Source organism: Mesoplodon bidens (genome assembly GCF_964165515.1).
Source record: "Mesoplodon bidens genome assembly, chromosome: 10".
In the NCBI taxonomy this organism is placed as follows: Eukaryota; Metazoa; Chordata; class Mammalia; order Artiodactyla; family Ziphiidae; genus Mesoplodon; species Mesoplodon bidens.
In genome coordinates this window covers 39,390,313-39,408,298 of record NC_138172.1, presented here as the reverse complement: position 1 = coordinate 39,408,298, position 17,986 = coordinate 39,390,313, and the positions used below count along the sequence as shown (strand labels likewise).

Genomic DNA, 17,986 nt, shown 5'->3' with positions numbered 1-17,986 from the left:
CAAATGGGACCTAATGAAACTTAAAAGCTTTTGCACAGCAAAGGAAACTACAAACAAGACGAAATGGGAGAAAATATTTGCAAATGAATCAACGGACAAAGGATTAATCTCCAAAAACTGCTCATGCAGCTCAATATTAAAAAAAAAAAAAACCCAATCCACAAATGGACAGAAGACCTAAATAGACATTTCTCCAAAGAAGACATACAGATGGCCAAGAAGCACATGAAAAGCTGTTCAACATCACTAATTATTAGAGAAATGCAAATCAAAACTACAATGAGGTATCACCTCACACCAGTTAGAATGGGCATCATCAGAAAATCTACAAACAACAAATGCTGGAGAGGGTGTAGAGAAAAGGGAACCTCTTTCACTGTTGGTGGTAATGTAAATTGATATAGCCACCATAGAGCACAGTATGGAGGTTCCTTAAAAAGCTAAAAATACAATTACCATATGAACCAGCAATCTCACTACTGGGCATCTACCCAGAGAAAACCATAATTCAAAAAGACACATGCACCCAAGGTTCATTGCAGCACTATTTACAATAGCTAGGACATGGAAGCAACCTAAATGTCCATCGACAGACTAATAGATAAAGAAGATGTGGTATATATATACAATGGAACATTACTCAGCCATAAAAAGGAATGAAATTGGGTCATTTGTAGAGACGTGGATGGATCTAGAGACTGTCATACAGAGTGAAGTAAGTCAGAAAGAGAAAAACAAATATCGTATATTAACGCATATATGTGGAACCTAGAAAAATGGTACAGATGAACCGGTTTGCAGGTCAGAAATAAAGACACAGATGTAGAGAACAAACGTATAGACACCAAGGGGGGAAAGTGGTGTGGGGGGTGGGGGGTTGGGGGTGGTGGTGTGATGAATTGGGAGATTGGGATTGACATATATACAGTAATATGTATAAAATGGATAACTGATAAGAACCTGCTGTATAAAAAAATAAAATTCCAAAATTCCAAAAAAATCACCACATAAACCAATATAAATGTCAACATAAATAACATATTCTTATGAAAAATAACTTTATTTGCCAAAACAAAAAATTTATAATAAAAGCTGCATTATTTTACATCTTTGCAAATCTCTTTAATGGATGACTTAACTGAAGACAACTGCATTCTCATACTTGCTTCTGCATTCAATCTGTTGTGACACGTCATACATGGCCTCTGCAAAACTCCACTGTACACTCATGAGAGAATGAGAGTGAAAAAGGCAAATAAACATCTTCATATTATAATAAAAAGAGCCTTGGACTTCCCTGGTGGCACAATGGTTAAGAATCCGCCTGCCAACGGAAGGGACACGGGTTCGAGCCCTAGTCCAGGAAGATTCCACATGCTGTGGAGCAACTAAGTCCGTGCACCACAACTACTGAGCCTGCACTCTAGAGCCCGTGAGCCACAACTACTGAGCCCAAGTGCCTTAGAGCCTGTGCTCCACAGCAAAGAGAAGGCACTGCAATGAGAAGCCCACGCACCGCAACAAAGAGTAGCCCCTGTCCACCACAACTAGAGAAAGCCCACACAGCAACAAAGACCCAACGCAGCCAATCAATCAATCAATCAATTAATTAATTAATTTAAAAAACCAGCCTTAACTCTGAGGAACCCTGAAAGGGAGCTGGGGACTACCAGTCCCTGAACTACTCTTTAAGAACCACTGTTGTAGAGTTAAACACACAGTATGGGTTTTGTTTGTTTGTTTTGTTTTTTGGACTGCGTGGGGTCTTTATCGTTGTGCGCGGCCTTTTCTCTAGTTGCAGAGAGCGGGGGCTACTCTTTGTTGAGGTGCGTGGGCTTCTCATTGCAGTGGCTTCTCTTGTTGCAGAGCACAGGCTCTAGGCGCGCGGGCTTCATTCATTGTGGCACACGGGATCAGTAGTTGCGGCTTGTGGACTCTAGAGCGCAGGTTCAGCAGTTGTGGTGCACGGGCTTAGTTGCTCTGAGGCATGTGGGATCTTCCCGGACAGGGCTCGAACCCGTGGTCCCCTGGACTAGCAGGCAGATTCTTAACCACTGCGCCACCAGGGAAGTCCCAACACAATATGTTTTTAAACTATATTATTACTTGCTTAAAAACAAGATGTCAAAAATCTTATTGTAGTTACTGTAGTTCATTCATTTACTGTATCTCTTTAAATTGACTTTTCTTAGAAACAATTTATCAAAATTCAATCTTCCAAAAGAAACAAGTTAGCAAAAATACTAAGGAATCAGAACTGAAGGCATTTACCCCTCACTACACAACAAACAGGCACAAATAATCTGATGCCACTTTATATCCAAAGTAGTTAGAAATTAAAATTAAGGGAGTAAAAGTTAAAGCACTTTCTGACATTTCCTTACCAATGTCAAGATATTGGATAAGGTATCAATTATGTTTATAACCTTTCCCCATAAGGATAAGTCAATAAGAAATTGAACGTTATTTGTATTAACCTCCTTCATATTTTTTATTTATATAAAAACATAACTTTTTATCTGGTTAGATAATTACTGCATAGTCATAGTGAAAATCTGTAACCTCAGTGGAGTAAAAAAAAAAATTTTTTTTTTTTAAATTTTACTTGAACTTAGGAGGACAGAAAATTAAAAGTGAATTGAAGGGGGCTTCCCTGGTGGCACAGTGATTACGAATCCGCCTGACAATGCAGGGGACATGGGTTTGATCCCTGGTCCAGGAAGATCCCACGTGCCACAGAGCAACTAAGCCCGTGCACCACAACTGCCGAACCTGTGCTCTAGAGCCCACGTGCCAAGAGCCCGTGCTCGGCAACAAGAGAAGCCACCGCAATGAGAAGCCCACACACCACAACGAAGAGTTGCCCCTGCTCACCGCACCTACACAAAGCCCGCATGCAGCAACGAAGACCCAACACAGCCAAAAATAAATAAATTAAATAAATTAATTTTTTTTAAAAGTGAATTGACGGAATAGCTGAACTTTGAGTATTTCGTCACACTAAGAAAGCTCCTAAGGACTTCCCTGGTGGTGCAGTGGTTAATAATCCACCTCCCAATGCAGGGGACACGGGTTCGAGCCCTGGTCTGGGAAGATCCCACGTGCTGCGGAGCAACTAAGCCCGTGCACCACAACTGCTGAGCCTGCGCTGTAGAGCCCGCAAGCCACAACTACTGAAGCCTGTGTGCCAAAACTACAGAAGCTCGCGCGCCTACAACCCGTGCTCCACAACAAGAGAAGCCTGCACACTGCAACGAAGAGCAGCCCCCTGCTCGCCACAACTAGAGAAAGCCTGCGCACAGCAATGAAAACCCAATGCAGCCATAAATAAATAAATAAATTTATTTTTTTTTAAAAAAAGCTCCTACAAGATTCCTCTTCAAAAAAAAAAGAAAGAAAAGACAAAAATCTAAGAAAGGCATTCAGAGGTTGGTATTGTGCTTTATTAACTGTTTAATTTTCAAGGTTAAAACACCTAGGTAAATTGTCACAGAAAACAAACTGATAACTAAACAAAAAATTAAAGAAAAAAGGCAGTTTGAAACTTAAGCCCAGATCTAAAAGGATTCTAAAGAAATACAAAAAGGAAAAAGATCATCCCAAAGACATGTATATGCTAGAAAAGTGATACATCAATGAAGAAGGGGGACATTTCTGGGGGAATGAATTTGGTTTCACTGTTTCCAAAAGCACTGTTTCTTACCTTCTATCAATCCCTCATAAATCACATTATATTTCAAGTTCCTTTCACATTTGAATCGTTACTTCTCATTCAGCTCTCTCCACCACCTTTTCCAGAGTTTTTAACTGCTTCCCCCCCACCCGTTGATCAGAAGAGATATACTTTAAATAACTATACTTCTGCGTTCTTGATCACATAGTATGTACAGTGCTAATTAATTTCTCCTTGAGCATTCTAACTTCCTATTTCAACCTGGAGAGACTGCATTCTGGGTCTCCTGTACAGACTGGAATTTCGATCTCACCTCTGAGCTGGTTCTGTTTCTTTAGTTCTCATGACTTCTTTCCTAGATTCTTTATTTAACTGAGTACATATGTTTTTCAGAAAGTATGTCTGAATGTGGTCCACAGCTCAGGAGCATCAGCATCAACCTGAAATTTGTTAAAAATGCACATTCTCTGGAAACGAAAAGACTGTTGAAGAGATATCTGCATCCCCATATTCAAAGCAGCATTATTTACAATGGCCAAGACATGGGAACAATCTAAGCATCCATCAATGGATGAATGGATAAAGAAGTTCTGGAATATATATATACCATGGATATTATTCAGCCATAAAAAGGGAGGAAATTCTGCCATTTGTGACAACGTGGATGGATGCTGAGGGCACGATCCTAAGTGAAATAAATCAGACAGAGAAAGATAAGTACCACATGATCTCGTTTACAATATATGTAAAATGTAAAAAACAAACAAAACCCCAAGCAAACTCAGAAAAAGAGATCAGATTTGTGGCTACAAAAGGTAGGGGGCAGAGGGAGGAGGAATTGGATGAAGGTGGTCAGAAGGTACAAACTTCCAGTCATAAGATAACTAAGTACTAGGGATATAAAGCACAACATGTTAACTATAGTTAAGAATGCTTTATGGTGAACATGAAAGCTAAAAGAGAGTAAATCCTTGGGATTCCCTGGTGGCGCAGTGGTTGAGAGTCTGCCTGCCCATGCAGGGGACATGGGTTCGAGCCCTGGTCTGGGAAGATCCCACATGCCACGGAGCAACTAGGCCCGTGAGCCACAACTACTGAGCCTGCCCGTCTCCTGTGCTCCGCAACGAGAGGCCGCGATAGTGAGAGGCCTGCGCACCACGATGAAGAGTGGCCCCCGCTTGCTGCAACTAGAGAAAGCCCTCGCACAGAAACGAAGACCCAACACAGCCAAAAATAAATTAAAAAATAAATAAATAAATATATTTTTTAAAAAAAGAGTAAATCCTTGCGTTCTCATCACAAAGGAAAAAATACTCTTTTCTTTTTCTGTTATGAGATGACAGATATTAACTAAACTTGCTGTGGTTACCATTTCACAATATATGTAAATAAAATCATTGAGCTCTACACCTTAAACTTACACAGTGCTGCATGTCAATTATATCTCAGTAAAACTGGAGGGCAGGGGGGATGCAAATTCTCAGGAGTGACCCCAGACCTACTGAATTAGAATTGGGGGGGATAGCCATTTTTGTTTTAAGAAACCTTCAAGGTGATTCTAATGTACCCTAAAGTTTGATAACCATTCGTGTATAAGTTCTATTGGACCTCACTTGTCTAGGCTCTTAACCTGTTTGCAGATGAATAATCTATTTCCTTTTCCTCTGTCATTCAGTACCTAAGCAATACAGAGCTCAACACAACAGAAGGACTAAGTACTCCAGCTAAGGAACAATGAGAAACCATGAAGTAACATATATATTACCCCTCTTAGGAATCTTTTCTTCCAATCACTGACACTAAAAAAAAATACATATCTAATACCATTTTTGGATTTTTTTTTGTTTTATTTTGTTTTTGGCTACTTTGAGTATAAAACCAGTATTTTATTTAAACAAGAATAAACTGGGTCGGGCTTCCCTGGTGGCGCAGTGGTTGAGAATCTGCCTGCCAGTGCAGGGGACACGGGTTCGAGCCCTGGTCTGGGAGGATCCCACATGCCGCGGAGCGGCTAGGCCCGTGAGCCACAACTACTGAGCCTGCGCGTCTGGAGCCTGTGCTCCGCAACGAGAGGCTGCGATAGTGAGAGGCCCACGCACCGCGATGAAGAGTGGCCCCCACTTGCCACAACTAGAGAAAGCCCTCGCACAGAAACGAAGACCCAACACAGTCAAAATAAATTAATTAATTAATAAACTCCTACCCCCAAAAAACTCCTACCCCCAACATCTTCTAAAAAAAAAAAAAAAACACAAAGTGAAAAAAAGAGAATAAACTGGGTCAGTGTGTTGGGTCAATTTCTGAATTCCACCTCAGAAACAATTTTGGTCCAACATCCATTAGTTACATGTACTTAGCAATCACTTAAAATGTGGCTAGTCCAAATTACAATGTGCTTACAAGTTCAAAGCACAATCAGATTTCAAAGATTTGTGCCAAAAAAAAATGGTAAAATAGTTCATCAATAATGTAAGACTGAGTACATGTTGAAATACATCAGTTTAAATAAAATGTGATTTTAAAAAGTCAATTTCACCTCATTCTTTTCCCCCTTTTATAAAAGAGGCTACTAGAAAATTTAGAATAACATATGTAGCTTACATTCTATTTCATATTCTGAGTCTCACTGAGGAGGAACTACTGAGAACAGTGCTCAGTGTGCCAGAAGACCCCACTAAGTGAGGAATCACAGCACTTGGGATCCAAACATATCTGTGCCTTTTAATAACTAGTCAGCAAAACGTTGGTAGAATTTCACTGTTCAAAAAATGCTCTTCTGAAAGTGGTGAAATCTTTATCCAACTATCAAACATTTACCAAACTCTTATTATACAAATGAATGTAGATATGGTGAGGGAAGAGATTTAAACATGGGTAGAAGACTGGATGTGTCCACTGACAGATAAATGGATAAAAAAGATGTGGTGTATACACACACACACACACACCCCACACACAAAATAGACTACTACTCAGCCATTAAAAAGAATGAAATAATGCCATTTGCAGCAACATGGATGGACCTAGAGATGATCATACTAAGGGAAGTAAATCAAGAAAGAGGAAGACAAATACAATATACAGCACTTATATGTGGAATCTAAAGTATGACACAAATGAACCTATCTACAAAACAGAAACAGACTCACAGACATAGAGAACAGACTGTGGTTGCCAAGGGGGAGGAGGGGTGGGAGAGGGAAGTATTGGGAGTTTGGGATTAGCAGATATAAACTATTATATATAGGACGGGTAAACAACAAGGTCCTACTGTACAGCACAGGGAACTATACTCAATATTCTGTGACAAACCATAATGGAAAAAAATACGGGAACTTCCCTGGTGGCACAGTGGTTAAGAATCCGCCTGCCAATGCAGGGGACACAGTTTCGATCCCTGGTCCGGGAAGATCCCACATGCCACGGGGCAACTAAGCCTGTGCACCACAACTACTGAGCCTGCGTTCTAGAGCCCATGAGCCACAACTACTGAGCCCACGCGTCTAGAGCCCATGCTCTGCAACAAGAGAAGCCACCAGAATGAGAAGCCTGTGCACTGCAACGAAGAGTAGCCCCCGCTCACTGTAACTAGAGAAAGCCAGCACATGGCAACAAAGACCCAACGCAGCCAAAGAAAAAATATGAGAAAGAATATATATATGTATAACGGAGTCACTCTGCTGTATAGCAGAAATTAACACATTGTAAATTAACTATACTTCAATAAAATTTTAAAAAAAAAGACTGGACATGAAGGGCCAGAAAAGGCAGCAATAAACAGTCTATACCAATCTGAAGTGATGATCAGGACCCCAATCAGCCCACAAAGTGCCAGTGAGAGAATAGCTGATTTCAGTCCTGTTTTTGGCTGCAAACCCTTGTTTGCAGAATACACCACATTATGACTTCTGCCTCCCCAAGGCAGAAGCTGGAATCACTGTCCCAACCTCTCCTGCAGCTAGAGTGCAGGCGTGTGACCAAGGCTTCCCAAATTAGACACATTGCATGAAATCTGGACTCAAAATGGAGCTACATGAGGCAGCAGGAACCACAACCTCCATTTTCTGGTGAGAGTGGAAGATTGCGGCAGAAATGGAACAGGAACAGGATGGCATAAATCCCAATGAGAGACTATGGTAGGACAAGGACCTGTGCCCAGGGGTGTGGCTGAAGGTCTTTGCCAAGGCAGGCTAGCAATGTGACCTGAGTCCTGTTCCTGGCTGTGCAGCCTCCAAGACACATTCTCTAAAAACCAAAACTCAGATTGATACAAAAGATATCAAAACAAGTTGAAAACTTTAAAATAGTATTTACCTTGGGAGAGAAAGATGTACAGAGGGGTATTAGAGATTTGAACTGCATCTGTAACATTATGGTTTTTTTAAAAAAACAAAAAAAAGCAAAAATGGCAAACTGCCAACACAGTAGGAATACTTGTTCTAAATATTTGTCTGGATACTTACTTTTCAAATGTTTGAAAAGCAACTGGGGCCCTAGGTAGGAATGGCACTAATGAGGAGAAGGAGAGGAAGAAGAAAACAACAGTGGCTGTTATTTATTTATTGAGGGCTTACTACGTGCCAGGCAGTGTACTTAGGACTTAGCATTTTATGGAATCCTCAAAGTAACTACAACATAAATTCTTTTATTTCCATGACGTAGATAAGGAAACGGACTCAAAGTGGTTAAGTCACTTGTCTATAACCATATATCTAAAGAATCAGAGGCAGATCGAACTCATGTTTGTCTAAGGGCAGTCTGGGTCTTGACTACCTCCTTCCTCACTCTCAGCAATTCTACACTGAGGTAAGGGGTTAGGGACTGACTGCCCCAGCACAGAGGGAATGTGCAACAGCAAAAAGAGGAAGAAGGACAGAAGTTGAGATGACAAATGAGGAAGAACTATACTTTGATCCACTGAAGGCTTGAGATCTTTACTTCTAGCAACAAAAGAATCAAGTGCTGAGAAATCTCCTTCCCCAAAGCATCCTTCACTTAGCAGGACCAGACTGACCAACCAGCCTTGTAAGAAGCCTCAGTTTCTGCCCTATAGAAGTACAGAGAAGAAACAAGAAATTCTATGGGTGCAAAGTGAAACCGGACTCCTAGAATTCACCATCAGAGGGTCTTCTCTCTGGCATACACATTTAACTCCATGTGGATGCTTTAGGAAGTACCCAACTCAAGAGGGCTCTTGAAAGTGAAGTTCCAAATGAACCACCTTCACCTAGCTCAGGCAGACCTATCAACAACAGGAAACTTAGGCCTTCCTGGTATTGTACAAACTGTGAAGGTATTTACATGACAGCTCTTCCTTTTGCCTTAAGAAAGTGCCTCCCTATCTTAAATAAACATATGCTACTGTGATACTGTAATATAATTTTTGGTCTTTTCTCTGCTTCTTGATCTGAGCTCTTAAGACCTTTGTAATTTCCTAAGTGATAATATAAATGCTAGGACCATATTATTTTCTAATGAGGCAACTTTGGTGGGCACCTGGATGAGGGCTGGTCACCTCAAAGACCAAGCCATAATTAGAAACTTGGTACTTTCAGCCCCACCCTCCATTCTCTGGAAAGGGAAGAAGGGCTAGAAATTGAGTTACTAATCGATCATACCTATATGATGTAGCCTCCATAAAAATCCCAAAAGTTTGGGGTTTAGGGAGTTCCTGGGTTGGTGAATACATTCACGTGCTGGGAGGGTGGTACACCCCAACTCCATGAGGACAGAGGCTACTGTATTCACGACCCTTCAGAACCTCGCCCCATGTATCTCTTTATTTGGTTGTTCAACCATATCCTTTATCATTTCCTTAATTATATAATAAACTGGTAAATGTGTTTCCCTGAGTTCTGTGAGCTTTTCTCACAAATCATCAAACCCAAGGAGGGGTAGTGAGAACCGCAATTTATAGCCAGTTAGTCAGAAGTACAGGTGAGATAACCTGGGACTTGCAACTAGTGTCAGAAGTGGGGGGCAGTCTTGTGAAACTGATCCCTTAACTTGCGGGGACCTGACGCTAACTCCAAGCAGATAGTGTCAGAACTGAATTGAATTATAGGCCAGCCAGCTGGTGTGAAGAATTGGTCATTGTGGGGGAAAAAACACACATTTGGGGGCCAAAAGTGTGAGTGTGGTAGTAGCAGAGAGTAAACGGACACAGTGAGTTTTATTCAGACAGCTACTCTAATTAACTTTTGACACAGACCTTTGTCTCCCATCAATTCACTAACATTGTTCTAAGGATATTATTACTTTGTCAAATCTAACAGGCTATGTGGCTGCTTCTAGGCTGGAAAGATGAGAAATTCTTGGGGACAGAACAAACTCTCTGGGATGGCGACAGATGGTTTTAAAAAAGCAATCTAATTTTACTGCAATTTTTAAAAAAAGCAACTTAGAAAACTCTCTGCCTTCAAGGTAATAAATTGTTTTGAAATTTCAAATAACATTAATATAGGCCTAATTTTACATTCTTATCAAAAGGGTTAGGTTGAGACACAATACTATGAGCCAAAGAGCCTTTTAACATTTGAATTGAGAGGCAGGTCTGTTCAGCTCCATATTTCAGTGTACACGTCACCTCTCTAGTCTCATCCTTTCACTCAGTGCACTCTAGTTACACAGCCATTCTGCCATTTTTCAAATAAGCAGGCTCCCACCTTAGGGCTTTCTGATTTGGAATGCTCTTTCCTCAGATAACCATATGGCTCATTCACCAGCTCTCTTTGGTCTTAACTCAAAAGTCACCAGCATTTTAAGGCTTACCCTGGCCACCCCCATCTGCTTTGTTTATCTCCTTTGCATTTATCACTATATAACAAGATTTTTAAAAATCTTATATATCATCTAACCCCTCCCAGCTATAATGTATGTTCCACAAGGTCAGGGAGCTTTCTGTCTTATTCAGTGCTGTACCTAAACATCTAGCAAAGGGCTTCATACATAAACACAAACATATGGAGATGTCTGGGATAGGGGAAAAAAGGTTAAGAATCATTGTCCTATACAAGTTCAAAGCAAAATATTCCCAAGCAACACTTTTTTTTTTATTACAAAAGTAGTTCATGTTTAATAAAAAAAAAAATTCAAGCACTCCTCCTTAGTACCCCACTACCCCACCCAATTACTGCTTTGGGCTTTATTACTACTATTTAAGGACCACTACATTCTACACATGTTAAAAGCCAGTGATACTAAACTGGTTTTGACACTCCATAATCTGTGAAACATCCTGCTCTATCAATATACATAGATCTACCTCATTCTTCTGGCTGCACAGGACAGTATACTACAGTTGTATCATTATTTGCTATTTCCCTTACTGAAAGAGTGACTTGTTTCCAGTGTTACTACTATAAGCAATGTGGCAGTGAATATCCTTATATACACATTTATCTGTGAACACAAATGCAAGGCCAAAGGTACACACATTTAAACATTTGCAAGTATTGCCAAATTCACTCTCAAGAAAATCACACTAATTTACCCTCTTATACGCTTGCTACCCTGGGTGAAATCTTTATAACTGTTTTTCTATCTAATAAATAAAACATATTTCATTTTTAAAACTTACACTTCCATAATCACCAGAAGCATGAAGCATCTTCTGACATACTTACTAGCACAATCTGTATTTCCTCCCCCATGAACTATCTATTTATATCCTTTGTTCATTTTTCCACTAGATCATTTTTTTTTCCTATTTTGTAAGTTCCTTGTGTATTAGAAACACTAGTTAGGAGCACAGGCTCGAGTTAAAACAGCTTGGGTGCAAATGCTAGCTATCAGAAGATGAGTTAACCTCCCTATACCTCATGTGCTATTTTTAGTTTCAAAAATTATAACTTTAGGGCTTCCCTCGTGGTGCAGTGGTTAAGAATCCGTCTGCCAATGCAGGGGACGTGGGTTCAAGCCCTGGTCCGGGAAGATCCCACATGCCATGGAGCAACTAAGCCCGTGTGCCACAACTACTGAGCCTGCGCTCTAGAGCCCACGCACCATAACTACTGAAGCCTGCACGCCCTACAGCCCGTGCTCCACAAGACAAGCCACCGCAATGAGAAGCCCGCGCACTGCAATGAAGAGTAGCCCTCACTCACCGCAACTAGAGAAAGCCCGCGCGCAGCAACAAAGACCCAATGCAGCCACAAATAAATTAATTAAATTTAAAAATTTTTTAAATTATACCTTTAAAGAAAGAATATACAGACCTATAAAACAGATCAAGAAACGTGTATAAAATAATTTTGTAACTGCTAGGCCCATATTTTCTGTCACTCAAAATGTTTTTCCGAAGTCTTATATAAAGTTGTATCTTTAGCCATATATTTATTGATATTGTCTGGCTTATGATTTTTTTTAAAACAAGTTTTTATTGTATTTAAGACACTTAGGTTTTTGTTTTTGGCCACGCTGCGCAACTTGCAGGATCCCCACCAGGGATTGAACCTGGGTCCCCTGCACTGGAAGTGCCAAGTCCGAACCACTGGACTGCCAGGGAATTTCCTGGCTTATGATTTTGATAGCTTTAGATTTATCAACATTGTCAACTTTCATGTAACATTAATAACAATTTACAATCTTTATTTAAATTAAATCTACAAAGCCAACTTTTAGAAAAATTAAATTCCATTTGGCTTAAGCCAGTTACTAATGAAAATATATTTGTCTTAAAAATTTTTTTAATTTATGAAAAGGAAAGAAAGATTAGTCTCAGGAAAGGTAAGCTAGGCTTAACTAACCTTTGGTCCAAGAATGCTCGGCTAAAAGGTCTTTTTTTTTTTTTCTCCAGCAAGTCTTTTTTTTTTTTTTCCAGCCACGCTACGCGGCTTGTGGGAGCTTAGTTCCCTGACCAGGGAGCAAACCTGGGCCCTTGGCAGTGAAAGTATGGAGTCCTAACCACTGGACCACCAGGGAATTCCCTAAAAAGTCATTTTTAATTTTAAATAAAGGAGATAAAAACTACTCTTGCACATATCATATACCACAAACGATATCTCGGCAACTTGTACGGTAGAAATTTGTAGTAAGATTTTTTAGAACTACTTGAATAAAGCAAAAAAAAAACCCTCAACTAGGGAATTTTTTTTTAAAGGAAAAAATGAGGTTTCCTCTACCTACACAAATAACTTGAATTAAAATTGATAACTTGTGTGGGAAAGGGAACCACACATAAAAAGTAGCCTATTCCCTGGTGGCGCAGTGGTTGAGGGTCCGCCGGCCGACTCAGGGGACGCGGGTTCGTGCCCTGGTCCGGGAAGATCCCACATGCCGCGGAGCGGCTGGGCCCGTGAGCCATGGCCCCTGAGCCTGCGCGTCCGGAGCCTGTGATCTGCAACGGGAGAGGCCACAACAGTGAGAGGCCCGCGTACCGCAAAAGCAAAAAAAACAAAACAAAAAAACAAACAAACAAAAGTAGCCTAACAGGTTGGCTAAAATGTAGACCTGTAGAAAAAAAATATGATTCTTACCAAAAGAGCACTGATAATTATTATTCAATTATTATATCACTTGCTGATCAAGCTAACATTCCATGGGCTGTAAATATAGTAATTTTTATGCAGGGGTCCCCTGAGACCTGAAAATTAGTTCAAAGATTCTTTCAGGGTAAAAAAAGATTGGGAAAAGCTATCTCAGAGTTTACTTCTTTCCTTAGGAAGGCTTTCCACAACCTAAAATTACAAAAACTTTCTATACTGCCTTTTCATAGTTCACTGTTTTCTTGTTTTCTGACTCTTTAACCCATCTGGACCTTATTTGTATTATGAGAGGTATCTGACTATTTCCAAAAGAGGAGTAGACTGCCTTACTCCACTAATGGAATACATCCTTTCCTCACTGATCAGCAGAGCCACTTTCATCCTATACCTGGTACCTCTTCATAATGTATGCAGACACATGAGTGTGTATATGTTTTAAAGTCCTTGGTCAACTCCCAACACATGGGTCCCCAGAGGAGCCTTCTACTCTTTGTATTCTTTACTTCTTGGATTAGGGGACCCTGAGAACTGCTCCACCTTTCCTAAAAGTTTCTCTCTTAGATGAATTCCTCTATCACCTGATTCTGTTTGCTTCCTCTCTTGCAGCAATTCCTCAGATTTAGTGGAATTCGGGTTTAAAAAAAAAAAATCAGGGCTTCCCTGGTGGCGCAGTGGTTGAGAGTCCGCCTGCCGATGCAGGGGACACGGGTTCGCGCCGCGGTCCAGGAAGATCCCACATGCCACGGAGCGGCTGGGCCCGTGAGCCATGGCCGCTGAGCCTGCGCTCCGCAACGGGAGAGGCCACAACAGTGAGAGGCCCGCGTACCACAAAAAAAAAAAAAAAAATCATTCCCTATTTATTATTTTTAGTGAAGTTTAGTTGCTGTACAATTTCATAAGTTACAGGTGTACAATATAGTGATTCACAATTTTTAAAGGTTAAGATTTAGTGGGTTTTTGATGGCATTTATTTTTTTTCCCAGCACTGCTAGAAAAAAAATTTTTTAAGTATCTTTTCAGTCACTGAGGATGGGAAAATATGTGTTCTTATGAGTCCACCATATTGAACCTATCTCATGGATTTATTATTTTATTTCTTCTTCCATTTACAAGGGGTTTGGGAAAATAGGCGATCTCAATTAGCTATCTTGAACGTAAAGTCTCAAAAAACACTTTAAACTCAATTCCCAAACTATTTTAATCTTACGAAAAAGAAGATCCAAGCAGTAAAAAAGCAGAATAATTTCTTCAACTGAAAAGTCAGGCCTTCTCTTTTTACCTTTCCTGTACCCTTCCTTCCTTATAGAGACTAGAATAAACAACTGCATCCCTCCATGTGCCAGATGCTTTCTTGTTATCTCATTCTGTCTCAATAAATAGTATTATCCCTACTGACAGATGAAAAAACTAGCACTAAAAAGATTAAGAAAATATCAACAAATAAGAAGTCAGGTCAAATTTAAACCCAGGAATGCAACTCCAAAGCCCAGGTCCTTCCAATATACTCACCTACACTGCTAAGGGGCAAAACCTTCTATCTCACCAAACATACCTCTTCACACTCTTCCCTCTCCATCATGTTCTACTCCCTTTCCTATTCTCTTGGTGGAAGTCATGGAGGGCAAAGTGAAATGCAACCACAATAGACAGTAGCAAGAAAGCAGCATTTGTAACTATAGGAGAGTTTTAGTTTCACATAAGGACCCCTAAAGAGGAAAACTTATCTTCTCGGCAAATATAATAAGTTTCTCCTCTTTCAGTAAGCATATTATCAATTAGCATTATTTCTTGAGGCTTGTAAATATCAAATGCAGGCCTAGAAATTTACAGGTGACGTTGAGTCATGGAACCATACAACTACATGAATAAGAGCCTTTCCATTAAAAAAAAAAAGTTCCAAATATGCTTTTAGTAATGAGCTAAGACTAGCCCTCCTATGTTCTTGATCTGCTCAGGGTGACACAGACAGAAGGGGAGCTTCAGTCACACACAGTGTGACACATCCAAATCCAGTCCCAAAAGACCTCTTAATTTCTATACTGTTCAGTTCTCCAAGGCAAATGGCAAGTATCTGTAGCCTGTTAAGTTTACAGTAGTTGCAAATATTTTTAGTCTATGTTAACTATGAAAGCCCTTATGTAAGATAAAATGTTTCAAAAACACCAGAATATTCCCCTTGGTGAAAATAACCTCTGACATCTGTCTATAGACGTGATGCTCTACTAACCAAAACCCTGATGGCAAAAAAAGTCTATTCAATAGCATGCACCAACATTTATCTCCCTTCTACCTGAACCTGCTGTGGCTGTTGAACCTGGATCTGCTGTTCTTGCTGGGTTTGTGGCTGAACACTGGTGGTGACTGGACAGGCAAGTTCAAGCAAAGACCCGGCCACTTCGGTGCTGTCTGTGTAAATGCAGTTCCCACCCTGTTGGTACACCATGGTAGTGGTGGCCGTCTGCTGGAACTCCTGAAGGGCTTCTGGCCCCTTAGAGGCTAGTGAGTCCAGAAATTCCTTCATCCTGTGTTGCGGGACAGACCGCGCCTTCACTCGGATGTACTCTTCAAAGGAGATGGTGTTCTCCAGAGAATTATTCATATTGCAGAGTCCTTAGGGTTCCTAGAAATAAAATAAATGGACAGAAGTCAAAACTATGCCACTGTTTTAACATACTGAAATGCACACAGCAATCACTCTTGCATCAGTGTGGAATATTCAGGGCAGCTGTATACATGTGAAATCCAAAGTAAGATTTTATTAAATAACCTTTTTTTTTTTCAGTTAATGGCATCTGAAAATTGTTTCCATAAACATTTCTTAAATCAAACTATCACACTGAAAACAAAAAACAAAAGCATGTGTCACAGTACTGGATGAAATGGGCTGCAGATACACTCTCCACCCAGCACTAGGCCAATCCCATCTTCTCTGCAGAGCCAAGCAATGGACAATAAAAGTCACATGCAACACTGCTCTGTGACCATCAGAGAGGACTACCAAGGAAGGTAGGAGCCAGGATTCCTACCAACATGTTCTATTTCCACTGCCAACTATGTTTTACAGTGAAGGGACATGTATGCCACCTAGCTGTGGCAAGACCCTGGAGACAAGGGATGTGTTCATTTCCCACCAGAAACACCAAAAACCCCATTTTGCTATATACTGCTCACATTCTTTTGCTGCATAGCTTACTGGTTAAAAGCATGGATTTTTGAGCCAGCCTTCCTGGGTTTAAAACCCAGCTCGAGGGCTTCCCTGGTGGCACAGTGGTTAAGAATCTGCCTGCCAATGCAGGAGACACAGGTTCGAGCCCTGGTCTCGGAAGATCCCACATGCCGTGGAGCAACTAAGCTCGGGCACTACAGCTGCTGAGCCTGCACTCTAGAGCCCGTGAGCCACAACTACTGAGGCCCGCATGCCTGGAGCCTGTGCTCTGCAACAAGGGAAGCCACCGCAATGAGAAGCCCGCACACCACAACAAAGAGTAGCCCCCACTTGCCGCAACTAGCGAAAGCCGGCATGCAGCAACAAAGACCCAACGCAGCCAAAAATTAAAATAAATAAAATAAATTTATTAAAAAAAAAAAAACCGCTGGAACTCTCCTTTGCTGTGTTACCCTGGACAAGTCAGTTAACTTTAGTTTTGTCTATAAAATAGGAATTAAAATAGCATTTACGTCGAAAAGTTGACTTGAGAATTAAATATATGTAAAGCACTTAGAAAAGTACCTGACATATATACAGTGCCACATAATTATTAACTAATTCTATTAAAGGTTAAGTGGGGGGAGAAAATTGAATAGTACCTTAAACAACTAGGTCACTTCAAAAATCAATTCTGCAAGTTTTTCATCAGGGTATTTACCTTAAGAATTAATCTGGGGACTTCCCTGGTGGCGCAGTGGTTAAGGATCCTCCTGCTAATGCAAGGGACAGGGGTTCAAGCCCTGGTCTGGGAAGATCCCACATGCCTTGGAGCAAATAAGCCCATGAGCCACAACTACTGAGCCTGCGCTCTAGAGCCTGAGAGTTACAACAACGGAGCCCACGTGCTGCAACTACTGAAGCCCCTGTGCCTAGAGCCCGTGCTCCGCAACAAGAGAAGCCATCGCAATGAGAAGCCCGTGCACCGCAAAAAAGAATAGCCCCCGCAACCAGAGAAAGCCCACGCGCAGCAATGAAGACGCAACGCGGCCGAAAAAAGATAAATAAAATAAAAAATAAATAAAAATTTTTTAAAAAGAATTTATCTGCAAGGGTGGATTGTAGCTCTCAATCACCTGGGAGACAACCATTCAATCTATCCATGAACTGCTGAGTGCCCTGTCGCTGCTGCTTTCATACCATACTCCCTTTACCAGTACCACCTCCAGGACAAAAGCAATGGCAGGATATGAAAGTAACACAAACCAAGTGAATCTCTTTGCCAAAAAAAGACTCTCAGTCAATCTCAAATGTCTAGAAAAGTGATTTGTTTCCTTGAGCCATCCGACTAGAAATATCAGTCTCTCTTTTACTGCCCAGATGTTGTCTTTTGTTAACAGATATAAGGTGTGTGGGTAATCATATATCTTCCACCTGGCTCTAAACTCTAGTAGACAGGACTGTGTCCTGGTCCTCTCTGAATGGCTCATACATGTAGGTACTTTGTATATATCTGTTGCACTTGGAATTCAATGTGGAACAAAAAGGATTATGACTCTGTTCCTGTAACATCTATAACTTACAACCATAAAATGTTATGCTTTTCCCTAGTAAATGGTTAATCTATACCTTGGGGGGGGGTGGGGAAGCCCTATATATCCAGGGCAAGAGACTAAAGGAAAA

At 40.8% G+C, this 17,986-nt stretch overlaps 1 protein-coding gene across 2 annotated transcripts in view; it reads right to left on the bottom strand.

The window, feature by feature from the left end:
* QRICH1 (glutamine rich 1) overlaps positions 1-17,986 on the bottom strand; it is a 55,905-nt gene that overhangs the window by 27,797 nt on the left and 10,122 nt on the right. For both annotated transcript variants that reach the window (XM_081245789.1, XM_081245790.1), the window contains exon 2: positions 15,449-15,778. In XM_081245789.1, the coding sequence (XP_081101915.1) occupies positions 15,449-15,757 (309 nt within the window). In that variant the 5' untranslated portion in view covers positions 15,758-15,778. The remainder of the gene's footprint in view (positions 1-15,448; positions 15,779-17,986) is intronic.